The following is a 25,690-nucleotide window of genomic DNA, read 5'->3' as shown; positions in this document are numbered from 1 at the left end:
GATACATACATATAAACACATACTGACTAGTAAGTGGGCAAGGCAAGGTTCCCATACTGTGCGAGCAGAGGAGTTATTGTTCTTATCACCTCCGTAACAGAAATTTAAGGAGCAGCAGCAGACTTCCCTGTCCCGAGAAGCAACAAGCGTACAGAAAGCTACAAACAAGACCCACTTACAGCGCTCTTGACCCACTTACGAGTGCTTCACTGGCCTAAAGCCTCCTCCAGCCGAGCGCTGCAATTGCTCCTTCGTGCCCCTCAGCAAACACCCTGACCACAAGCCCGCCTCGCTTCTGCCCCCGGCCAACCGCCCGCAGGGCCCGCTCCCCGCCGCACCGACAAAACCCGGCCCCGGCCGAGGGCAGCGCCCACCGCCGGCCTTCCCCCAACACCCCGGCCACCCACCCGCGCCGAGGTCAACCGCGGCCCCGACCACCGCCTCACCACCCTCTCCGGGGAGCGGCGGGAGGGAACGAGGCGCCCTTCCTGCTGCGGGGGCTTCCCCCATCGCCGCCCCACCGAGCGGGCGGACGCCCGGGCCGGGCCGGGACCCCCAGCCCCGCGGGCGGCGCCCGGGCCGCGCAGCCCCTCCGGTGAGGAACGGAACGCGACGGGCACGCGACGGGCACTCACCTGGCAACGGCCGGCGCCCGCCCCGGCGCCCGCGAGGTGCTGCCCGCCGCCCCGCGCCGCCCCCCTCCTGCGGCAACCGCTGCCGCCGCCGCCACCTCCCCGGCCTTATCGCCTCCTCCTTGCCCTAGAGCGTCATCATCGCACGAGGCCCTCGCCACCAATACGGGACACCCCACCGCGCCTGCGCACAGCACGCCGGAAGGAGGCGTGGGGAGCGCCGCCGGCTGCATCTTGGGAAATGTAGTCAGGGAGGGGCAGCCGCCGCCGGTCCGCGCAGGCGCACGGGATGCCCGTCCGCCAGGGGCCGCGCAGGCTGAGGAAACGAGGCGTGCGCCCCCCCCCCCGCCCCGCGCCGTACCCGCCGGCAGGAGCTGGCTCTGATTGGCTGAGGGAAGCGAGAGACGTTTGCGCGGGCTTTTGTTCTCTGCTGGCGCGGGCCAGCGCGTGTGCGACGGTTGCCGTGGCAGGGGCGGTTGGTGGCGGGGCGGGGGGGGCCGGCAGCCCCTCAGAAAGGGCCGGGCCCGTGGGCACATCCGTCCTACCTCCCGGAGAGGCGAGCGGCGGAGCTCCCTGCCCCCAGCGGCGGGCAGCGGGGTGGCGGGGTGTTCTCCTGTGACACCGCTTCCTCTGGGCTCTGGGTAGGCGTCATCCTCTCCTGCAGAAAGCGGTGTCACAGGAAACCCCAGGCCACCGCAGCCCTTCCCGCACGCCTGACGGAAAGGGGCCCGAGAGGTGAAAAGCGGTGTCACAGGAAACCCCAGGCCACCGCAGCCCTTCCCACACGCGTGACGGAAAGGGGCCCGAGAGGCGCCACTTGTGGTGACAGCACGGAGTCATGCAAGCGAGAGAGGCACTGCAAAACTCACTAGGGTGGGAGGGTGCAAAGCGTCCCCTGGGGTCACGGTGGCTGCCACAGGTCCTGCTGAAAGGGGAAGAGGCTCCACTGGACCGGGTTTTAACGCTTGGGACTGACCTGCATGCGCCGGGGCATGGCACGGGGTGGGGAGGCCACAGCAGGTGCAACACCAGAAAGATGATGGAAACCATACGGCGTTACCAGGCCGGATGCTGCTGGAGGCGTGTGGGAAGCCTGGCTCTCGTGACAGGGCCCGAACACCTATGTCTGTCTGATGTAGAGGCACAGAGAGGCAACACCAAAGGGAACAAGTTCCTCTAAGTAACGGGAAATGTAGGCAGAACAGCAGGAAAACCTATGTGATGTGGAAATCTCGTGTTCTTGGGGAAAATGGTGGAAGCCCTAAGCCCACGTGTTGTACAGTGACACTAGTCAAAACACTATGGAAACGCTGTCCTGTTAGAGGACAGTCCTGAAATGCCAAGAACAATTGGCTGACCTGGGAGGACTTGTGTGGTTTGTGTGGCTCTGTGCAGTTCAGTGCTTCGCTGAGCCACGCTCCAATACACTTGTACCCACACCCAGAAGTTTTAGCTCAAACCAGTGACTGTGAACAAGATCGTTGATGGAAGCAAAATTATCCCTATAAATTAGTATTCTAAATGTTTTGACCCCTGATACCCACCAACATTAAGTACCTACTGGCCAGTCCTTAAAATTCTGTTTATAAAACTATGATTCCCTACTGTCTCCTTTAAAATAGGTCCCACCTCACACATTCATTAAAGTCTTTATTATTGCGAAGGGAGAAAGGTAGTTACTGAACATCACAGTTGCACTATTAACATGTATTTACAGTTTCATCAATCAAAATGTATTTTGACGGCCAGCGGGCAGCAGCACAGAGTAGCAGCTGCAGCGTCTGCTCCAGCTCCACCCTGTGCCTGACGGATGAAGTATTTCCTGCCCCGTCTTTCAGTATTTCATCTGTAAAATGGCGTTAATAATTTTAAAATATTTTGAGCTCCATTGACAAAAAATATATATGAAAACTGCATGTCATTTTTGTCTGTCATTTCCTGGCACCATAGCTTAATATGTACTCAGCCAATTAAGAGGGAAATTGAGATAGGTGTACTGTTTCATTAAATATTAAATACAAGGAATTAGGATGGTTTATTCGGGTTTGAGAGCCTGGAAATCGAAAAGGAAAGCTGTGCTCTGCAAAGTCTTCATCCAGAAAGACACATTTTAAACAGAGTGATGTACTTCCTGGGCATTTACAGATAATTCTTAGAAATCACAGCATTAATATAAAACGTCCATTGCCTTAATTCCATCTCTGAATGTTTTTGTCCTAAATACATAGCCCTGTGCTTTGTGAAAGTTGGCAAGTCATTAGTTAACTGAACATTGCTCTTCCCGAGCAAGAGAGAATGAATTTGCCTGTGGTAAATGAAACTGAGACTGGCCAGACTCGTCACAGGGAATTGCGGAGGGCTGCCGCTCTAAAAACCTGGTTGAGATGTTTTCTCAGCCCAAGAAAGGTAATGGCTCCTCGGGGCTGTGAATGAGGCAGGACTGCAATTAGCTCCAGCACAGTGACTGTGACAGTCATTAAGTGACACTAGGTCTACCTCACATCTTTTTATTCCCCGCTCCCCCCCTCCCCCCAAAAGGCAGGATTTTAATGTGTCCTTGCATGGCAGTGCCTCATCCTGCCCATTGCGCGTCATTGTGATGCTCTTGCAGTCATGCGAAGGAGTGACACAGCTATATGGCACTTTAGGAAGAGGCAAAAGACGAATTATGATTCAGAATAAAACTGCCCTGGGGTAAGGAAGAGCCTGCTTGGAACTTTTTTTTTTTTTTTTTTTTCTTCCCAGGATATGCCTTATTTCTGCACGCCTTTAAACTGCTTCATCTGCACTGGCAAACATACTTGAGCAGCTCCCTCCTGAATTCCCCAGGATGGCAGCCACCGTGTGACAGCACCACGGGGCAGCGCTAATGGGGACAGGACCTGGGGGAGATACCATCACCTTCCTACCCCTCAGTAGAGCAGTGCCTGCTCATTCTCTTTGCATTTCCTTCCGTATCAGAGTCTTCTTCCCCTCCCAACGCACCGAGGGCCTGACCCTCACTGCACGCTCTGTGATGCTGCCGAAGCCTGGTGCTTGCTGCAGCCTTCCAAACAGACAGAGCTGTTGCCGGTACCACGGGGCCATCAGAAGCAGCTTGCTTTGGGCAGGCAGCATGGAGAGGTATCTGGGACACTTAGGGCAGGTGTCCAACCTAAGTGCCACAGGGCAATATTTAGTAGTCTGTTTTATGGCTGCTGCATTTTATCCGTACTCGCAGGAGGAGCTCTTCTGACCCGACTGTTTGTTCCCCCTTTCCCTGTTTGAGGAAATGCTGTAAGTCACGCCTTTTTGTATCCTAATGCAAAAAAATAGATTTAAACTGTTACTTAAACAGAGCTAAGAAAAAAGAGGGTATAGTAACAGCTTCAGGCCCTGCAGATTGACAATGAGTTGAAGGCATGAGCATGCTGTGATCATTGCATCATACTGGTTTTTTTTATTATTGTTCTTTTGGGATTTACAATGACTGATCATGATTCTTTTTGTCCTTTCTGGTATGTGTTCTGTTGGCCACAGAAATCTGTTTTGCTGATCTTTGAGGCTGATTATATTTAGATTTGAGAGCTGGTATGCTCACAACGTGGCCTAGTCCCAAGGCCACCAGCTATCTACACTGGAGCTGGAGCCCGCTTGACGGTTCTGCATCCATCAGCCTTTGCACACGGGGTATTGGTGCCCACACTGCCCTGGCAGGGAGTTAGGACATGGCCAGGATATGCGTCTAGACCAGGGAGACGGGACACAGCTCTGGGTCCCATGGATTAGATGTAGCCAGAATCTACCTTTGAGGAGAAGGGGATCCAAGATTATGTTCACATCTACTCACTGTCATATGACAGGTCCTTCAGAGCCTGCCATTCAGTGAACTTGATTTCATAGATTATCTTCTAGAATCTATTTAACTTGAAATGTGGTTAAACAAAAGCTAAATGAAAGTGAATGACCATATAAGCAGTAGGTTCTGGAAAACCTTGTGACAGACACTTGAGAAATGCCCTTTAGTTGCTGGAAGGTATTTCCCAAGGGCTCCTTGGGATGTTCTGTGTCTGTGTCATCTGATGAAAATACTGTCTATATTTCTGTAGCCACAGATGATTAGGAATTGCTCCCACAGCGTAATTTAAACCTACTAGGCTTCTCCCTGGATGCGGCCGAGTAAGCAGAGAGAGACCCTTGCATGTTTGATTTTATATGACTGAACACGATCTGCTTCATTTGTGCACAGTCAGGGCTACAAAACTGGGGTCCGTACGGAAAGTGTAAGTTAGACTCATGCTGCGTGTCTGGGTTCAACTTGGCTGTTTCCTGAATTGCAAAAGCCAGCAATCCCTCTGTTACACTGAGCTCTGGGTAGGCACAGACTTCTTGGAGACAAAGAATGGGAGCCTCTGAACAATGCAAGTGGCCTAGAGTCCAGTCTTTTCACCATAATTAGTATCAAATGAAAGTTTTTGTTTGTTCTGCGATCTGCTATTGCTTAGCTTACCTTGCAGCAGAACATACTAAGGCCTCATTCATTCACGTTATAACTTATGTATTACTAGCCAGTTGGAAAATGATGACAGATTTGCATCCTGTTCTGCTCTGTTTAGGAGCTGATGTTCACTGACTTGCAATAAGCGTGTATTTGCATAGCACCTTTAACTCCAAAATATTTTAGTTTTACGTGACTTACGGGTGGTCATTTCTATCAGCCTCGAAGTGCAGTGACTTCAGGGTTGGAATGTCGCAGCCGGTTACCAGCACACACTATATAATAGCGTATTGTGTGAATATCTTATCCATATGAACTGCAAACAGAATTTGAGCAGGCAGGTATTTGATTCAGAAACCAGGCTAACTTCCTCTTGCTACAAGATATTCAGTACCCATAAATAAACAAGCCCTGAGTTCACCTCGCTTTTGTAGAACAGTCTTTACTCCAGTGTTGTGCCGGAGCAGGGTTTCACTGCAACAGACCCTCCGAGGCTCCTGCTGAGCCCCCCAGCAACCACCTCCGAGCATCTGAGCCTCCGAGGTGCTGCTGAGCCTCTTTGTCCCGAATTGAGCATGTCCCCGCACAATGGGGATACAGCTGTCTGCCTGCCGGAGTTAATGAGCGTAGAGGGTAGGCCTTCAATTACGGGTTTTTTCAGCCATATTTCTCAAAGAGCTTGAAAGAAAAAGGAGGCATTCTGCTCCTCATTTCATACAGGAGGCTGGAGGCTAAAATGCAAAGAAATTAAGTAACTTCTTGAAGATTACAAAGCAGATAATCGGCAGAGCTCAAAATCAAGTTCAGCTCCCCACCCTTCCATCCTTCTACTGCTTTGTGCATCTAACAAGGCACAAGTTAAAATACACTACTTTTTAACTTTCATGGTAAAGCAGCAGTTCAGCTTTCTGTTTGACTTTCTTTGGCTTTGCATCAAACCAAACCGGCTGTGCTTTTATTTTATACTTACTACCACCCTAAGGAGGTTCTTTTATGTGTGGGCGCCATAGAAATTAAGTTTTAAGCTCGAGTTTAGCAGGATCAAATTTTTGGATACAAAACTCCCAGAAAGTCGAGAAGACTGCAACCTAGGTCTTGTTAAAAAAAAAAAAAAAAAAAAAAAGAAGAAGAAGGAGGAGGTACAAGGGGAAAGGAAAGAAATCCAATGATTACTTCTCTCCTATCACTATATGGTCCCAGTGCAATAGGAACTGCGGGCTCCAACCAGGCTGCCAGAGGTCCAGAGTACTGGGACAAAAGGCCAAAAATCATCTTTTTTCCATCCAGACAACATTTTAGGTGGAAAAAGAAGGACATACCCAGGGACAGCCAGATGAATAGTAGCCCTAACAATGCCAACTTTTCCGCTCCCAAAGTTGTTTACACCCACAAAATTAATTGTGGTACCAAACTGCAAGGAGAGCTGCCACTCCCTTAAATGTGTGGTCTTTATCAGAAAAGCCAAATGAAATAACTTTGAATTATTAGACACATTAACAATGCCTGAGGGTGTCATATACAAATAGCTGACACCTTTAAGTACTGACGCAATGAGGATGGACAAGAACATGAGGTGAAAGTGGTGGGAGGAAAGGTCTTTTTTAGATGTATCCAAGGTAGAGCAAGTTTTATTACAGGGCTAGAAACACATAGTATCCCAAGAGTGAATAGCTCACACATTTGATCCGATCTTGGGCTCAGTCCAGCTCCCACTGAAGTTTAATGGGAGTTGGATCGGGCGATTGCACTCACATTTTTTCCATGCATGGAAAACTATTTCCGTTACTTTGAATTACAATACCACTGGCTTTGGATTTTTTATAATAAAATAAATCTAGGCCACTGTTTATATTCCAAGAAACTGCATTCTGGGATGCCAGCAAATATATTGCCTGTTGGATTAAAAAAAAAAAACCCAAAACTGGACACATTGGTTTAAAAAAACAACAGCTCCTAATTATTAAACATAATTTTTCTTCCTTGTGCTTTTCTGGACTCCTCAAATATTTGAAGTATGAAAGGTACATATAAATTCTTCTCTGGTGGTTGAAATGGTGGAATCTGTCAAACTGCAATGCTTTATAAGAAACAGCGGTTTAATATAAAAATAATAATCTTCACAACTGGCTCTTTGCTTATTGGCATATTTTGCTCATTTTGAAATTTACAGAAAAAAAACCCTGAACAACACCCTTGGATGTAAGTAACAAAGGGAATGTATATTAGCAAACCCTTATATTTTGGGGACTGGCTTCTCTTGATTGTTCTGACTGCAAATGAACTCTGCAGATGCTGAGAGGCACAGGAAATGTCTTATGCTAGAAACAGCATTTGTTCCCTGCTTTATGAATTGGATTCTACTAAAATCCCAACGTGGTAAGACTGATTAGCAGACTTTGGTAATACCTTCTGCCCTAGTACAATTTTATTATACTCCTTTATTACCAAGGAAAAACACAGAAAAGACTTCCATCAGTGAACATACACCCACATTCTGGGAGCAAACGTATCTGTGGTTAGCTCATGGCCCCTGGACTCTGAAATACAGAGCAGCAAAATGTAAGAGACCCCACCAAAAGAATAAAACAAAAACACACATATATACAAGCAACAGAGGGAGAGAAATGTCATTGAGGGGTGTTTAATATTATAGACAAACTATACATCTGGGATGGTGGTGAGGAGGATTTAATAGAGCTGAACAAGGTGACCACCTGCATCCACTTCAAAGAGGAAAACCAGCAGCAGTATGAGGAGTGCTTATGCAGTTGTATGCATGTGTGTGCATGCAATACTTATTTCTACTGACAAAATAGGAAGTATATTGCCTTTGCAAATGTCCCTCAGCACCGGCAGCTTCTCCTCTATATTGACAAATTAAGTTTCAGCATGGGATTAAAAAAAAAAAAAAAAAAAAAAAAAAGTCTCCCTCATGCCCATAGCCATGTAGTCTGAGCTGGACAGATTCCCCTTTGCCCAGGCGGTACACAAGAGCTAGGTGCTTGCTTCACGGGGACCCCAGGCTGTGCACTGGTCAGCCAGAGGTCACAGCTTCCTTCATCACAACAGCAGGTTGTAAACCTTCCTCCACCACATTGTGGTCTGTGCAGCATCCAGGAATGGTTTATGGGACTCTGGATTTTAAGTGACATTCTTGTAGAGGAGCCCTGACTAACCTTCCCTCTAATGTGACAAAGCCCTTTAAAGGGACCAAGAATTGGTTCCAAATTCCCCAGTGGGTTTAGTGGTGTGACAGGGTTTGAAACTCAGACAACTAGGACTCACCCACGTCTGGCTGTAATTTCAGATGTGCAATAACTATGCAAAATGCTGAGATTTGCCAATGAGAGAGCAGAAGGAAACCACTCTTCTTCTTGCTGGCTTTGTTTCTGTAATGAAATAGCGTCTGCCTGTGCGCAGGGGGGAGCTCACTTTGTCAGCATCTCCTCTGCCTCTTCACCCTGGCTGGAACACTCAAGGAGGGATGCACCCAAAGGCAAACTCCCCAGCAGAACTGAAAGAATGGCAAACCAGCCGGCCTGATGGGGGAAATTTCAAAACCAAAATGTCTCTTAAATAAGCTTCTTTAATTATTATCATCATCTGTTTATTTATACAAATATAAAATATATTTATATAGATTTATATAATATAGATTTGTTGCTTTGGTGGCTCTCTTCATTTACAGACGTACTGGTCGACGATCTCTGTGCACTTTTTACACTTGACATAACAGCACCAATGGAACTTGCAGTGGCAACGCTCCACCTGGACGCTCTTGAACTGGTCATAACCCCGTCCGCAGCACATCAGCTCGCACCCATCCATGCCCTCTGAGGTCTTGTTGCACAGTCGACCCTGGGTGCCCAGCGAGCCAGTGGTCTCGTTGCGCAGGCAATAGTCCGGACTGGGGTCGACGTAGACCAGGTCCTCTTGCGTCGGCATGTTGAAACGGTTGTTCACCAGCTCCAGCTTGCCCTTGCGGCTGATCCTCATGGCAGCGGCACTGTCGTACTTCTCCTTCAGCAGGTCGCCCACCTTGCGGAAGTCAGCCAGCTGCAGCCAGCAGGTCTTGAGGCTGCAGGAGCCCGACACACCGTGGCACTTGCAGGCCACATCCGCCAGCTTGTACACAGCCTGCGGGAAAAGAAGTGCAATCAGGCAGAGCTGCGTTTATTCCTGCTGCACTGGCAGCTGGCCTAATTACAATGAATTCATCATGTTTTCATAACTGCTTTGATTATCGCCCACTATCTGTTGTTTTGCCCTTCAGAAGAGACAAAAGTCTCCTCTTCCTCCTGTTGCGACTGCTGTGCTCTTGTTCCCTAAATATTTCTATTTCTGGTCACATTGCCTCCAAACATGACTTCCCCACCCCACCTTCTTTTCCCCTGGCAGATTTCTGACTCGACAGCAGGGTCAAGAGGAGGAAAAAGGGAAGAGTCCTCTCCGTGCAGACTCTGGAAATTCCCCCAGTCTCATGGACCACCACGGCATTGCATGCTTTTCCCTCCAGACCTGCGAAAAGGGAACAAAGGGGACACCTGGGACCCTGCCCATTTCCTACCACCCGCACTGGGAAACGATGCTATCGTTCGAGGGATACACCTGCATCCTTTTGACATAAATCCATGGACCCACACCCTTTCCCTCCATCTCTGCTGAGAAGAGCTCGTTCAGGGGCAGTGCTCAGAGGAGGCATCGCTTTACAGAGAGGAGCAAGGAGGGGGGGTGGTGGGAAAGACGAACACCTCCACACTGGAGCTGCTGCTGGAGGTGTTAAGCAGGCGCTGAGCCGCAAGGCCCCACTGCAAACCTGCGCCATCTTGTGTCCAGACATGTCCCTGCGCTAACAGGACTCTCGCCAGGCAGAAGGGCATAACATTTTAAACGGCAAATGCAAACTTTCCGTGTTCTCTTTTCCGAGACACTTTCAGCTATGTTTTCAGGAGTCTGCAGGGGCTGTAGATGCATCATAACCCTAAAAATCCGGCATAAAAATGAACAAATAGTCTTCAAAATTTAGGCCAGTGATCGTTAAACCCTGACCAGAGCAGGTACATGATGTAAAGGATAACTCTTTTCTCCTCCTCCCCACTCTAGTTGGGAGAGAGAAATACTGAAAAATATTCTAGAATAACAACACTCAAAATAAACCAAAAATGCAGGCTGGGTTTGTTCTTTCCCTAATTTCAGGGACAGGTACAAAGCTGCATGTTACGTGAGATCCCGTCAGCACTCAGGCTCTGACAAAGTTTGCCAAGCGACGAGCTGGCATCCTCATGCCATCGGAGCTACGCTGTGTTACAGCAGCTTGTCCGCCCGGCCTGTGCTCCTCTCGCTCTCACCATCAGGCTCACACCTGTTCTCCCGTGGCCATCCTGCAGCCTGCACGTTCGCAGGGCACTGCCTCTGCCAGATCCCACGTCTCGAGCTGAGCTGTTTGGCATCACCTGCAGAATTACAACCAGCTGTATCTGCTGGGGGAGATCAAGGGACATGAGAAAAAACTAGGATGTCCTGAAGGAGATGGCCATATGTCTTCTGGCCAGGTTTACTGCTGAAGAAAGCAGCCAAACACTGAGGTTTCTTTTCTGCCTGCCTCACCGACACAGAAGAAAGCTCCCCGGCTTTGCTTGCCGAGGAGAAGATGATTAAGGCAACTGAGCATACTGCAAGCAAAACCTTCTGCCTACAACTATGTTCTGGACCAGCAGCAAGAGGTCAGAGTTCTCCTTCATAACTGGTTACTCCTGGTCTAACTAACTTCTAGTGCTTTTGACAGCTAGCGAAGATTCAATTTGGCTTAATGGCTAAATCACATGGAGGCCGATCCAGCTCCCAAGAAAGTCAATGGAGTACTTAAAACAGAGAAGCTTTAGTTCAGCTCCTCGGAGCTCGATTTACTGAGGCAATCCCTCACGGCGCAATGTAACAGCTACAGGCTGGGAGTTAAGCACTTGTCTTGGATCGAACTACGGCTGCGGAGGACCAACCACACCGTTACTTAAGGATTCCTGCTGTACTATAACCAGACAGAGCTACAGCTGAATTTCCCGAGCCCCAGACACTCACTATATCCTCACTGCATTGCCAGCCTGCTCGTTATGAGCTTGTGTTAGCACTTTTTGGTTATGGTTCTGTCAAATCCCAGGCCACTCGTGCCTCCTTTGCCCTTGCATGTGTTTTTATAAAGTATTATGATTCTTCCTAATCCTGGGCTTTGTTCCTTTAGAAAAACACTGCAACTCGATCCCTCTCAGTTAATGTCATGGGACTGAGTTCACTCTGACTTGGCTTGAAGCAACTGATGCTCAAAACATCTGGCCCATGTGGGTAGTAGCTGTGCTGGGGAATGCGAACGCTACCAGTTATCACAGGTAAGCATGGCGCCACTCAGCCCCCCGCAGCTCCCACTATCAACGTCCCGCGGAGGTAACCACAGCTTCAGCTGCTAAATGGCTCTCCCACTCTCCCCCTTTGCTGCCCGGATGGGGAGAAAGGAGAGGAAATTGGAGAATTCCTCTCTGACCAGGCTCGGGTCAAGGTAAAGAATAACAGACCCCACATGCAGTTCTGAGGGCAGGGGCTGATCGATGGCCATGCCACTTAAACAGGTTGAAAACGCCTCTAATGGAAAGGCTTAAAAAGCCCCTTCCTATAAGCCCAAGTTCTCTTCCGATTCTTTTCTTGCAAGAATGGGAACGGGAAGAGAATTAATGGGGAATTCCTATGTGGTCAATTAGCCAGACCCCCTTCCAGGCTCTTCTGGCACTGCCTCAAGTGACTGATGACTGAGCCCTGCCATATGCCGACTGGGTAAACAGCGCAGAAGGACTGACTACCACAGTCCGCCAGACAGGGCGACAGATAAGGAATGGGGGGAAATAAGAGAGGATAATGGAGACCAATTGGAAGAAAAAGACAGATGGAAGGAGAGGACATATTGAGATAACAGCCAAAGACAAACAAACAAGAGCAATAAAGCCAGGAGCCACCATCACAAGGACTCCGATGTGGAGCAAAGGGGTGATGGGGTCAGAACTGCCTGAAAGACAAAAGACCTCTGGTCCGCTCCCATCCCTCTCAGTTCCTTCTGAGAACTGCAGAGAGCAAGGACAATCTTCTCTCCTGCCACCAGAGCTCCTCAGGGTTCAAGGAGAACTTTCTCACCCAGAGGAAACTGAGTGAGGGAACATGCCAAATGTCTACCTAGAAATCAGAAGACATCAACTGGCTGGGAAAGTGGTGTGAGGCTGTACGTGGGATGGCACCTGGTGGTCACTCAGCAGTGCTCATTCCTGTGTCTCCAGTACTCCTTTCTTTCAGCACCAACTTTCCGGAGTATGGAGTTACGCATGTACCTTCCTACTTCCAAAACCAGAATCTCAGAAGTTTAAGAATGCAGGACTAGACAGGACCTCCTTGGATACTAAGTATGATCTCTTGCTATTGTAGGCACCGCTTCAAATAATATTTTCCTTAAATGTATAGAGTGCCCTTTTAAAAGCAATTAGGTTTTCAGCCACCATTATTCTGATCGCTATTCCAATGATAAAATATCTTTTTCTAATTTCCAGCTTAAATATATTCACTTTATGCCCATTTGCCATTGTGCCAAATTGGCCTTTTGCTTAAAAAGTACTTTTCCTTCCCTATTATTTCTCCCACTAACACAGACATCAGTCATATCCTCTCTCAACTTTCACTTTGCTAGACTAACCATGGCAAGCTATTCTAGCCCACTTTCTTAAGAAAAGATTCCTATCCCTTGGGTCAGCCATAACAAGCCTTTTTTAGTCTGAGGTAATTTTGCTTGGGAATATGAGAACATACAATATTTTGGGGCCTCATGAGAGCTTAATACAATGGCATTAGTATTCCCTCATGTTTTATGAAAAGACTTTCCCTAGTACATTATAGGATATTTACCACCTTCTGAGCCACATTATATCTGCAGTTATCTGCAGCTGACTGCTGCAACCAATTCTTTTCTACTCGTTTCCTAATGACTAAAAACATTTTTCATACAAGACCTCAAATGATGGTCCTAATGTTGTTTTATTGGATGCCATTAGCCACTATACAAAATTTGGATTCTCCTCTGAATTCATAATACTCGCCGCCTTTGCATCATCAGCAAATTTCATGAGCCCATTCCTAATTCTTGTGTTGAGGCTAAAAAACCAAAAATACTAAGCATTGGTCTTAAGGCAAGTCCTTGAAGAACTCTGCTAATTAAGCTCTATTAAGATCAAGATACATCCTTTCGCACAACTTACTGACGTCTTTCCTTGAACCAGTTTCTTGCTCATCTCATAGCTGCTGCATTTTTCCTTTCCCAATTTAACCAAGCATTTCCCATGTGGGACATACATTAAATGTCCCACAGAAGTCCAGATAAATGACACCTATCAGATCTATTTTGATTTTTAGGAAAATGATGATGTTCTAAATGACAGTGATCAATCTTCGAGAAATTCTTCTCAAATTATTTCCCATTTTGCCTCTTCCTCTAAGATATTCTTTCCCCCAGGTCCTCCTGTAAATGCTCCCAAGGTCACGCTGTCTGTGCTGCCAGGTGCCAGCTCTTTCAGAGTGCCAGGAAAGGAAGTGGGGACTCCCTTGAGAGCTTTACGTTGAGTTTTGCTGCCACCTTGGTAGTGATAATTTCCATTTCCAGCCTTTCTCCTTTGCTCCCATGCTAATATATTTCTAAGAGCCAAGAGGAAAGGCTGCCCTGTACTAGTCAAATCCCATCCTGACCAGACAACGCTGGAATGGGGGCAATGCCATCTCAGAGCTATCCCAGGTCTCATCTCCAGATCCTTTCATATTCATCTCCTTTCCCAATCCCTACATCTTCATTCCTCACTACCACCAAATCCTCATCCACTCAATCCATCTCAAAGCCCCAGTCTCAGTTACTCCAGAGCTCTCTGTTCTTTCCAACCCTTTGCTGCCACTTGACTCCCATCTGAATCATCTGACCCAATCCCAAACTCCCCTCCATCAGCAGCCCCCTGCACCATCCCACCCATCCCAGGTCTGCTGGCCCCAAACTTCAGTAACCTCTACCTGTTTGAACACGACAGCTGCCTCCTCGCTCCCACAGGGTGCCAGCACCATCGGCCACTGCCTACTGTGAGAGACCTTGCCTGCCCCTAGGGCATCCTGCAGAGTCCCAGGGGGACTTAATCTACACTATGCGCACTTACTCCCCTAGGCAGAAGTGACGAGGACAGAGAAGGACATCTCCATTGTGCAGCAGACATATGGTACCCCTCTCTACCAGCAACGTCCCCCATTCTGACTTGAAGACCCAAGTAAAACACTTATTTACTTTGGGGATGAAAACTACTCCATCTTTAGACTCAGCCCCATCCCCATTGACTAGCGACTTCCTTTTGTCCAACCTCCTCCAATTTACAAAGTTTAAAAAACTTTCATTGTTTATTTTACTACCCTTTGCAAGGTCTGACTCAGCATGATTTTTTAGTGTTCTCACTTCATCTTTACACTTCTTGACTTCTAAGACAGAGCTTTTCGTTATTTATTTGCTATCAATTCTTTTTTTCCATTCTTAGTAGGCTCTCGGTCTATTCCTAACAGCTTCTCTGTGGTAGTTATTCATTCAGTGAGGTCTGGATATTCTTCCTACAAGCTTTTTCCTCTTGCTTGGCATGCAGAATTGTAATGGCTTTAGCATCTTTGACTTGAAAAAGTTCCAGACCTCCTCCACATCAAGTTCCTCAGCTGAGTTTACTAACTGGCTCCCTTAGTTTATCAGTTTGTTCTTTGAAATCCACAAGCTTAATTACACACTGGTTTATACTTCCATTTAATTTAATCTAAAATGACTTGTGTTCCTTTAAACTAAGCTTATTTTCTATGGCCATCTGCCCTACAGACTCTACAAAACCCAAGTTCAAAATAACATTGTCTTTTGCTGGCCCCTTTGGAAAGCTTTTGTCCAGGTCCTGTGTTAACTGGAGACACAGAAATCACCTTGAGAGCTTGTCTATGGAGTCCAAAGCAGCACGGGCACTGCAGCATTCCAAGAACAATTTAAACAACTTCCTGCACTGTAGTAAAGGCGGGACGTAACTTGTTTTAGCTCTGTCCTTAAAGCAGGACAAAGCTTTCTTCCCTCTAAAACCATATCATCATCTGAAATCACAGCTTAGTGAGATTCTTGCCCATAACAAGAATAACAAGACAATAACTTTATCCATGCTGTGGAGTAAGTATCTTATGACTTGATCTTCTGACACAGGTGTTACTACAGTTCGGCTGGCGCCTCAAACTATTGGCCATATTCTGTCTCTGGATCCCACAAGGCAATAGGACTGGCTGTTAAAAAGGCTCATAACATATTCACTCCCTGTTTTAGGCAGGGTATTTATTTGTGGTAATTCATGTTCATGACTCCAGACATACAAGATGTTCAAAGCTAGTAACGCAGAGAAGAATGTCACTTTCAGGCTACTACTCCATGAAGGAATGCCCCCCATTTCCAAGCAAATGCAGATCCTCTGCCCTTCCAAGCCCAAAACCAAAACCAACCCCAAACCAAAACCCACTGAATTCTACAGCTTTCAAGTCCACAGTTTTGCACCTACTACAAATTTGCTCCAATCTGATTTTGCAAAAGAAACACAGAGTATTTGCAATGCTTCAACCTGACACATTGATTTCACAATCAAAAAACCCAGAGCAAATCTTCTTTGGTGGCAAACTGAAGCCAAAATTACATGCAGAAAAGAAAGACATACACTACACGGGAAAGGGAAAGATAATTCAGTAACAATTAGAAGGAAAAAAGGGCAGAAAATTGATAAGGAAACTAAGGATATTAGTTAAGAATGTGCAAAAGAGCAAGGCTAAGTACACTTAATAGGATTTTTTCATATGCATTACAAATAAAATTAACCTTAGAAAGGCTCACTACTAGGAAAGAATGATAAAAAATTTTAAACATCCTGTGGAAAAGGCAGAAACATTCAAGTAAGTATTCCTGTTCTACATTTGGAAAGAGATAGGGATTACACAGTTGTACCGCATATGAATGATGCTACACCTTCCAGGTTATTAATCTCAGACAGAAGAATTGTGTAAAAAGCAAATGTGCATACAGCGAACGCATACAAAGGGGGCAACTTCACCAACATTTACAGCATCGGTGAGACCAGTACTAGAACCCAGCATGTCATCTGGGTATCCAGTTTCTTAAAGGATATGGGAAAACTGGAAAGGGTACACTAAAATGATGTGAAAATGATTTGATGGCTGATGAGAATATCTGAAAGTGAGAGAGTCTTCAGTGTTCAATCTAGTTTGTCAAGAAAGATTGGTGAATAAATTACTGTAGATAAATACGTCTATGCAGAGGAAATTCTGACTACCAAGGGGCTTTTCCATCTAGCTGTAAAAGTCAGAAAAAGAACTGATTGGAAGCTGATGCCAGATAAATTCAAATGATAATGAGGCACAGTGTTGAAATAGGGTGATTAATGCTGGTAGCACACTACAAAGGGAAGTGATGGATTCTCCATCCCCAGGGGTCTCCAGATCAAAACTGTGTATCTTCTCAGAAAATGTCTGTCACCTAGATGCAAATCAGTTATTTTGCCCAATACCAAGGTAACTTAGCAAGGCATAGGTTTCAGAGATAGCGAGGTAGCCCGGTTCGGTGTTTGCTCCTGGCCTTGTATTCCCAAAAATCTGAATGACAGCAGTAGAAGAGAACTCCACATGCCAACAGATTCTTCTTTTCACCACCAGCCTGTCACTTTGGCAGGTCTGGGAAGCCAGTTTCTGAGACGCAAACCTTGAAAGTGGGCCATGACAGCACCCAGTTTATTTGGAAAGGGCTTACGTGCCTGCACACACGTGCCACACAGTATCTCGATAGACCCGAAAACTCACTGGCTTTAACTGGCAGCAGAAGCCTGCCATTAAAACTGGAATATCATATTGTCAATATTATCTGTAATACTCCCAAAACCATAGAAAATGTGACCATACACGGTTACTGGGACATCATCAGACTATCCCTCATCAAATCTCCAAGTAGTTTGATAATCTCGCTATCTCAAGCCTGCTGAATCTGCCTCTGATGAGGAGGAAAGGGTCAGCGTTTGTCTTACCCTGCGACCGGCCTCGTTGTTCTGCAAGTTCATCAGCATGCGAGCCTGCTCCTCTGAACCTCTCACATAATTCTTCTCCCTCTCCTTGGCATCCACAAACTCCTTGGCAAAACGATATCCATACTCCACATTATCTCCGCAGCCACCCCACAGCCAGTCTCGGGGTAAGTCCTTGGGCCGGGCGGTCCGGCTGCAGCCACAGCTGGAGAGCTCTCCTTCACGGCAAGCCCGGCTGATCGCGTTCACCACGCCGGCAGCACTGACAGCATAGGTGAAAGCAGTCTCTCGGCTACCTGTGAGAGAGACGTGAGAACCAAATTAACCAAGACAGATCTCATTTAACAAATGCAATGCACAGCAAGGAGCAAGCAAACGAGCTCCAGACAGTAGGACATGGTGTGGTCTGAAGTGGTACACAGAATTAACTGGGACAAACAAATGGTGTAGTCAAGTGCAAGGCCACCACCCGGTTCTGGTAGAGGGGGAACTGTCACAACACATGGTCACATCCCCTTTTTGTTTTCATTTCACAGTAACAGCTCCAGTCAAGTGACTGTCCAGAGCTGGCAGTTTCTATGTAACCAAGATCAAATCCAAATCTGATTTTCTGACACACACCAGAGAAGGGGCTAATATTCCTCCTGTCGTCTGCAGCAATATTCTTGCAAAGAGCAAGCTCTTCATGAATTTGTAGGTCTGCTCCTCCTCAAGGGTTATTATTTTTATTATACTTATGTCTGACCATTTAAGAGCCCTGGAAACTCCACGCCTTGCCCAAAAGAAACAGCAACACCATAGGCAGGGACTGCTCAGCCTCCTTCCCCTCAGATCAACCCTTCAGTATCCTCTCATTTTAACCTGGAGGAAACTCTCAAGCAGCAAGAGGGTTATTCACTTGCTGAAAATACAGCTGCTGCCTCAGCCACTGAATCTGCCAATAATCACTGAGAACGACTAACAAGGTTGGGTCCGTGCAAGAGGAGTGTTCTGGTTGAGCCAGATATCACTCTGGAATATTTTTTTTGTTTTTTTTTTTTTTAATTTAATTGACCAGTCTTTATGGGCACCTCAGTTCATCGATCTTTTTTTGGTTTACATAAAGTCCACTGAGAATTCTTTTGAGATAAACTGAAAAAACCCCATTTTTACACAAAAACATCACGGCAGAGGCTCTCCCAACGCCTACAGAACCGTAGTGCTGGAACAAGTAAAACTTTCCCATGTAGACAATAATAAATGAAAAGACTTTCCATTAGCAGGTTTACTAGAGACTGGCCTGCTTGGAGTGGATTCTCTACACTGCTTAGAGTCCAAGCCAAGCAGCTGGATCGGGTCTCCAGCTATGTATTCCTGGCAGTGATTCAGCCCCAATTTGACCGGGGCACCAACGCAGCCAGAACAGTGCACGAGGCCAAGCGTGCTGCACCAGCACAGAGTGCTGTGGGTCTGATGGGGGGAGTAGAGGGGGATGAAGAGGAGAAAGAGGCAATCCACACCTGCACTCTCACCACATGGTGTAATAAATAACTAAACTGACACCTTCAGAGTCATTGGGTGCATCACCAAACTTTCAGGTGATAAAGAGAACAACTGCCAAAGCTTCATTGGAATAAGCAATCTGATTGTAAAGAGCTACTTAGACCAACCCCCAGCAAGAGGCAACCCTCTAATTCTCACGCAAATTTGAATGACTTCAGAGGGCAGATCCTCCAAGAACAGCTTGTCACCAGCCCACGAGGCTCTCAGTGCCAGCTCCCTCAGCAGGACTGAGCTGATGCTTTTGGTGTGCTCTTGTTCCAATTTGCATGTGCTGACAATCTGTAATTAATAGCAGCTTATCACCAGCTTAGTGGTAATGACCCAAGACAAAGGCAAGGCTGGGAATGGCATCCACCTTGCAGAACAACTTGTGATTTCCCCCCCCTCCAAATGCCAGTTGTACACTAAGGGCTTCTGCTCTCGGGTACACCAGAAGGCTGATAAAACACTCTGGGACACATAATATAGAAGGGAGGGCCTTACTAGCAGGTCATAAGGAGACAGCTATGCCCCCCAAACCTCCCTGATCCAAGAGGTAAAGAGGAGTGACTCCTAGTTAAGGTAATTCAGCTGAGACTAGCCCATAAGGGAGTTATGGTCATTTCGCAGCAACCAAAATCAAGCTTTTACTCGTCCAGTTTGTTGTGCATGTTATGGGTATTTTAAGGTAATGGTCCGATGTGCAGGTTTGCTCCTACCAGTCTGTGCCTGTATGGTGAGAGAGCCCTACAGACACACCAATCATCCAATTAATTAGAGCACTCCCTGCATCTATAGAGATTAAAATACCTACAAGCAAAAGACCTCCCAGTGTTAACAGCTTGTGCAAGGGAGCCTGCATGGCTCCAGGTGCTTAGCATCCTTACAGCTTGATTGAGATCCCTGTACTGAAAGCACAGACTGGATTTGCACTTTCACTCTCCATGTTTTAACCACCTCCATGTTTCAGATCCAGCAGCACAGCAACTCAATGTGCAGCCCCTGAATCTGCATGAGGAGTTTAGGCTGTTGAGGATGATGGTAGGAGAGGCTGAAGCAAGTCACAGTGGGTTTTCTTTTTCCCCTTGCTGCCCACAAAGCAGAACAAACCACGGTGCTCGCCAGATGTAGGTTTGGAAGACTGCAGCTTGGTTTGGGAGCCAGGACCGGATGCGTGCGTGAAACCTTGCACTAATACAAAGCAAATTTGTACAATTCTGGGCTTAAACACACTAGTTTTCTCTGCTCTCCTACCACACCTTCCAGCCTTGGAAAAGCATTTGGGTTTTCGCTCATCGTCTCAAAATTCACTCCAGTTCCACGCCACTGTGCCGTCATCTAAACGGACCAGGGTGTTACTCCCCAAATTTGTGCAAATGTGCGCAGCGGTTACAGGCAGTAGCCTCCTTCCGCCCTCTCGCACACCTCTGCCGAGCCCTCCCGAGTGGTGGGCTGCAGTCACCCCGGGTTCCCGTGCTCTGGGCAGCCCGGGGACTGTGCCGGGGGCTGCGGTCCCCGGGAGGCTCTGCCCGCCGGCACGGAGCTCCACGGAGCTCTGCTGCCCTCCTGTGCCCGCCAGCCACCCGCCACCGCGACAGGGAGCCCGGGGCTGCGGCAGCTTTCAGGGGGCACCGCCGTGGAAGGGTGCCAGGGTGAGCTGTACCAGCGAGGGGTCGGTCCCCGCGGCTTGCTTTTCTGGAGCTGCAAAGAGGAGGAAATGGGAGAAGAACTGACCCCAGTGGGAAGACTGACAGATGATAAAAATGTGTCGCTCTAATTTTTTTTGATGAAAAAGTTTTCAACTGATTTTTCTTAAAGCATTTCCCTAAAGTTTACCAATCTGGGAGGAAAATGAGGAAAAATATTTCTCTTTGTTCTGTTCTTTTATGACTGCTTATTTCTCCTTTTTGCATTTGAAAAGGCAGAAGAGATAAGATCTTTGGCTACAGAAATGACTGGACTAACCTGGAAACCCCAGCCTTGCATTTAGGATTGCACTGAAGGAGACACATCCTCTCCTCCCCTGAGGAAATTCTAACATGACCTTTTTGGGTGCTCTGTCCTCTCCCTCCTAAATGCAGAAGTAAGGAATGTGTCTGTATATAACATATAGAGATATACATGCACACACGTGCAGTCTAAAATCTGTATTGACAGAACAAGAAGCAACTTCAGACGGATAATTGTTGTACATTGCCAGATATCATTATTGAATAAACCACATATAAAAGGTAAGAGCAATTCTCACGACAATACAAACACTAGGAAAACCCAATGCTAAAAAGCAGCCTACTTCAGTGCTATGGATGCCTCCACAAAAGCCTTCTGTCATTGGACTGCCTCACCTCTATGCAATGCACAAAATGAAGGTGTAATGATTAAACACAGACCGACCGGGTCTCCCGTTTCCAAGCTCAGCCAAGTTCTGCGAGGGGGAAAGGAAACTAATCTTCCAGGTTTCTGAGTGAACGATCTCCCGGGGCTCTCCCAGGCTTTGGACTTGGCTAGGGCAGGTTCCCCTCCCCTCTCGCAATCTAGAGCAGCTCAAGAATCATATAATATATGCCATGCCTGCATGGGTGGGTGGGCAGCCGAGGGTTGTTGGCTCACTATACACCTTCTGAGTCCTTCTTATCTCGTTTTCCCCCCCTCTCCACACCACTCTGGCATGCCTCTGCACTCTTGCAGATATTCTGGTCTCCAGACCTTTCTCGTGCCATTGGCACAACATACAGAAAAAGGGCTATGGTCCAGGATTGGGGCTTAGAGGTTGAAAACAGGAGACAGGCACACAGTAGGAACCCAGGGAAAAATGACTTTATAGTTGACACAACCTGAAAGATTGAAAGGCTTTGTTTTCTTCCCCAGCGTGGAAAACAGATTTGCTGAAATGATGAGCAATGCCTCATTACAAAATAAGAAAAAGTGGAAGGTGGAACTAAGAGAAAAAAGAAGAGGCAACATCCCCCTCCACAGCAGCTTATCACTGATGTAGACAATAGCAATGTATCATCATAGACCCCAGGCCACTTTTGGTGACATGTTTCTTACTTCTGTGCTGGAGTATAAACAACTGACCATGCTCTAACTGACCAGAGTATCTAAAGGAGCTGGGTTCAAAACTCTTTGTTAGGATAGTTTTTTAAACAGTGGGCAACCGCAGGAAGTCACCTCACAGACACTACCGTCAGCAGATTCCTTCTAGAGACAGAACAGTACTCCTAGCAAACAAATGCACACACACACCCCCCACCATTAACACCAGCAGCATGACTACTGAACATACCCATACCACCTGTTTCCTCATCAAAACCTAAATCTACTCCCAATCTAAACTAACAGGATCAATTCATTTTAGAGGAGGAATCCTCCCTCTTCCACTATCCACTCTAGTCCCTGCTTTCCCTACACCCTCTGATCCTTCCTGACTGCTTTTCATCCTTCACCTCTGATCTTTGCTTTCTCTTAGCTCACCCTTATTTCTTTTCTCCAGGTGTGGACTCACCCACTGGATCAACCTGGGGCTGCAGAAAAGTACTGAAGAAGAGGAGGAGGTTTGCTCCAGAAGGGGAAATTCCTATTTTGTGTCCCTGAGGAGTCACTAGGATCTCTTTGGAGATCTGAAATTCAATCTGTTGTTGAGAGAGTTGGGGTTGTAGAGCCTGGAGAAGAGGCGGCTCTGGGGAGACCTTATAGCAGCCTTCCTGTACCTAAAGGGGCCTACAAAAAAAGCTGGAGAGGGACTGTTTACAAGGGCATGTAGTGATAGGACAAGGGGTAATGGCCTTAAGCTGAAGGAGGGTAGATACTAGGAAGAAATTCTTCACTGCAAGGGTGGTGAGACACTGGAACAGGTTGCCCAGAGAAGCTGTGGATGCCCCATCCCTGGAAGTGTTCAAGTGCCCCCAGGTTGGATGGGGCTTTGGGCAATGTGGTCTAGTGGAGGGTGTCCCTGCCCATGGCAGGGGTTTGGGAACTAGCTGATCTTTAAGGTCCCTTCCAACCCAAACCATTCTATAAGTTACCTGTGAGGGAAGGACACCAGAAGGGAGAGATGGAGGCATATTTTCTGTCCTTCCCATGGTGGCTGAAATTTCAGTTTTCATACCCTGAAGCACAAGTTTTAACAATCTGGGATTGCATGCAGCCCCATCTGGCCACCACCCTTGCTATCTAAAAGCAAAAGATCAATGATGCACAGATGCCTTGGATGTGTGTCAGGAGCTGAAAGTATACTTCAAGAAACAGCATTTCCCAGGGGAGCACCTCCGAGAAGCGGGAATTTGTTGGAGTATGAGCTGGGCAGAAAGGGAGGGATTAGAATGGCTGTGGTGCACTGAATTAGGGACTCTGAAAGGTTGAGTAACACATGCAAAAAAGTCCCTGAAATTCTCCAGGATGACACGTAAGAATTTCAGGATCAAATGGAAGGGATCACCAGACTTGGCTACCGTGGTGCCCTATCGCCTTGACGCCCCAGAGGTATTAAAGATGCATCTCTTGGCGTCCTGCTGCCTATGCAGGTTTTTTGAGCGAAGCCAAAAAGATGCAAGCAACGCTGGGGGCAGCTGGGGGGTCTTTCTCCATCCCTTGCTAAGTGCTTTCCCTGACCTTACAACGGAGAAATAGTGCTGGTTCTGGATTCTTCAGTGTAAATGATCGGCTTTGTGGGTGGGAAACAAAACCTGGGGTTGGAGAGTGAGTGAGTGAGTGAGTGTGCACACAAGCGGCTGTTTTAACACCTTTTCTTTATTGTCCTGGCTGTCGGACACATCAAACCAAGCCCGGATTTCTCAGTTTCTTGCCATCAGATGATTGCATTTCAAAAGGAGCTGGGACAATGTAGCTAGGTCACACCTCAATTCAAGTGCAGCAATGGCCTGTCAATGTGCCTGTTACGGCCAGCAGGGCAGGAATTATAAAAATCTCTTAGGTTTACACAGAAAGTGGCAGAACAGGGAGGGGGGAAGAGCCCATGCCAGGGGAGTCCATATTTCACACATCTCAGGGCTGCATTCCCTGTCCCAGAGCACTCCAGATGCTGGGAATGATAACACGGGTCCATTGTTCCTGGCTCCAACTTCTTCCCTCCCTACTTTTAAACCAGCACACAAAAGAAAAGCAGCCCCCCCACCTCTTCCTGACCTTCCCATGCCCCCCCCAAAGAAAGTGTGCCCCCTGTCCCCCCTGCTGCCCCAGCTAGCTCCTGCTGTGGCTCAGGTGCACCGCTGCCACCCACTCAGGCGCAGGCAGCACACAGGCAGTGCTCGGGCAGCACCAGCACACCAGGGAATGGAAAAGCTCGTTAAAGGCAGTTTTTAGGAGCGGTGCTAATGGGGCTCATCACTCCTGCATGCGGATTTGAAGAAAGAGAAAAAGCCGCAGAGGGACAGCCGGCCTGCGCCCAGCACCTGCCCCGTACTGGGTGCTCCTACCTATTTTCATGACTCGCCCAAAGACAGAGGTGTTGTCCACCGTGCTGCAGTTCCACCGCCGCTGCCGAAACTGGTACTGACACTCCTTGATGGCACTGCGGGCCCCTTCCCCGATGAACACCATGTGTTCCTGGTAGAGCTGGCAGAGCTTGCGCTGCCCGGGGGAGAGCCCCGGCAGCTGGCTGCACACCGGCTGAGCGCCGATGATGTACATCTCAGGTCTCTGGATGGGGTTCATGGCCAAAGACCTACGATGAGAAAAACATCCGAGGGAGTCTGGAGGGAGAGGCCCCCTCCGCGAAACGCCCGGCACCTTTCCCCGCCAGCCCAGCCCAGCCCCGCTCCCAAAGCTCGGGCGCATTTCTCATGTCAGCTACCTCCCTCTACGGCTCTGCCAGATGCGAGGCTTTTCCAGGGCTCTAGCGGGAGAAACACAGCTCGTTTGTAACCTGAGTTTAAACACAGAGGACACCCGGGATGGGGAGGGGGCAGAGAGAAAGCTCAGCACTTTCTCTGCAAAAGAAGAAAGTGAGCTGCTTTTTTACAGACCGCCAGCGAGCGATGCCTGCTTTCAAGAGGGGCTATTTTCCGCTCTTTAGGGGAAGGGGCTCCGCGGCTGCTCCCAGGGCTTTTGGCAGCAAGTACGAAACCTTACCCATCCTCTCCGTACGCTTTCCCCACATCCTAAAGCCCGGACGGGATTTTAGCGAGCCCGCACAAAAGGAGCCCAGAAACGCTTGGAGGAGAGGGGCTGCGTCCCACGTCCCCAAAATCGGGCAGGGACGGGGGAAGGGAGGAACCTGGAAAGAAGCGAGCTGCTGGGAAAGAAGCCCGGGAGACAGAGAAGTTTCAGCGAGGAGCGCAAGGCAGCAGCCCCGCTCCCGTTCCGCCGCCCGCCCCGGGACGGTCCCCGGTCCCCAGCCCGCAGCGGCGGACAAAGGCGCCGCTGGCTCCCCCGCGCCCTCACTCACCACCAGGAGTTGGCGTCGGCCACCGGCGAGGTGCAGCTGCAGAGGAGCGCGGCGGCGAGGGCCAGCCTCGGCCCGGTCATGGTGGGCTGCGGGCTGCGGCGGCGGCGCTGGGGCAGCCCCCGCAGAGCCGGCCGCCGGGACGGGGCGCCCTGCGGAGAAGCGCCGAGGAGAAGCCCTGGAGCGGGGCCTGCGTGCAGCGGGGGCGCGGCGAGCACAGCCCGGCTGCGGCTGCCGCCCCCTCCCACCCCGCCCCCGCCGCCCCCCCGCAGGACCCTCCCCCGGCCACCGCCTCCCGGGGGCTTCGGCGGCGGCCCTGCCTCCCGCCCGCCCTCGGCCCGGGGGCAGGGGCCGCGCTGCCGGGGCTCCGGCACCACCGACGGAACCTCCCCGTCCCGCCCGGGGGCAGAGAGGAGACGTGCGGGGGGCTGGCCTCGCCCTCAGGGGCGTCGGGAGGGACACCCCGGAGCCTCCGGGCCACCCCCGGCTTGGTCGCCTTTCATACCTCCCG

General features: G+C 48.7%; 2 protein-coding genes across 5 annotated transcripts in view; both read right to left on the bottom strand.

Moving 5' to 3' along the window:
* Positions 1-799, bottom strand: part of ADIPOR2 (adiponectin receptor 2) — a 49,536-nt gene extending 48,737 nt beyond the window's left edge. Inside the window, exon 1 of one of the 2 annotated variants that reach the window (XM_075756980.1) lies at positions 636-799. The gene's annotated coding sequence lies outside the window, so the exon portion shown is untranslated. The remainder of the gene's footprint in view (positions 1-635) is intronic. The other variant, XM_075756961.1, reaches the window with a different exon arrangement.
* A 6,935-nt stretch (positions 800-7,734) lies between these two features.
* Positions 7,735-25,690, bottom strand: part of WNT5B (Wnt family member 5B) — a 74,721-nt gene continuing 56,765 nt past the window's right edge. For all 3 annotated transcript variants that reach the window (XM_075757006.1, XM_075756991.1, XM_075756998.1), the window contains exons 2-5: positions 25,183-25,331; positions 24,212-24,459; positions 17,259-17,551; positions 7,735-9,246 (exon numbers count right to left, since the gene is read on the bottom strand). In XM_075757006.1, coding sequence (XP_075613121.1) covers positions 8,788-9,246; positions 17,259-17,551; positions 24,212-24,459; positions 25,183-25,262 — 1,080 coding nt within the window. In that variant the 5' untranslated portion in view covers positions 25,263-25,331 and the 3' untranslated portion in view covers positions 7,735-8,787. The remainder of the gene's footprint in view (positions 9,247-17,258; positions 17,552-24,211; positions 24,460-25,182; positions 25,332-25,690) is intronic.

This window comes from Balearica regulorum, chromosome 1 (assembly GCF_011004875.1).
Source record: "Balearica regulorum gibbericeps isolate bBalReg1 chromosome 1, bBalReg1.pri, whole genome shotgun sequence".
In the NCBI taxonomy this organism is placed as follows: domain Eukaryota; kingdom Metazoa; phylum Chordata; class Aves; order Gruiformes; family Gruidae; genus Balearica; species Balearica regulorum.
This window is presented reverse-complemented; position numbering and strand designations above follow the sequence as displayed.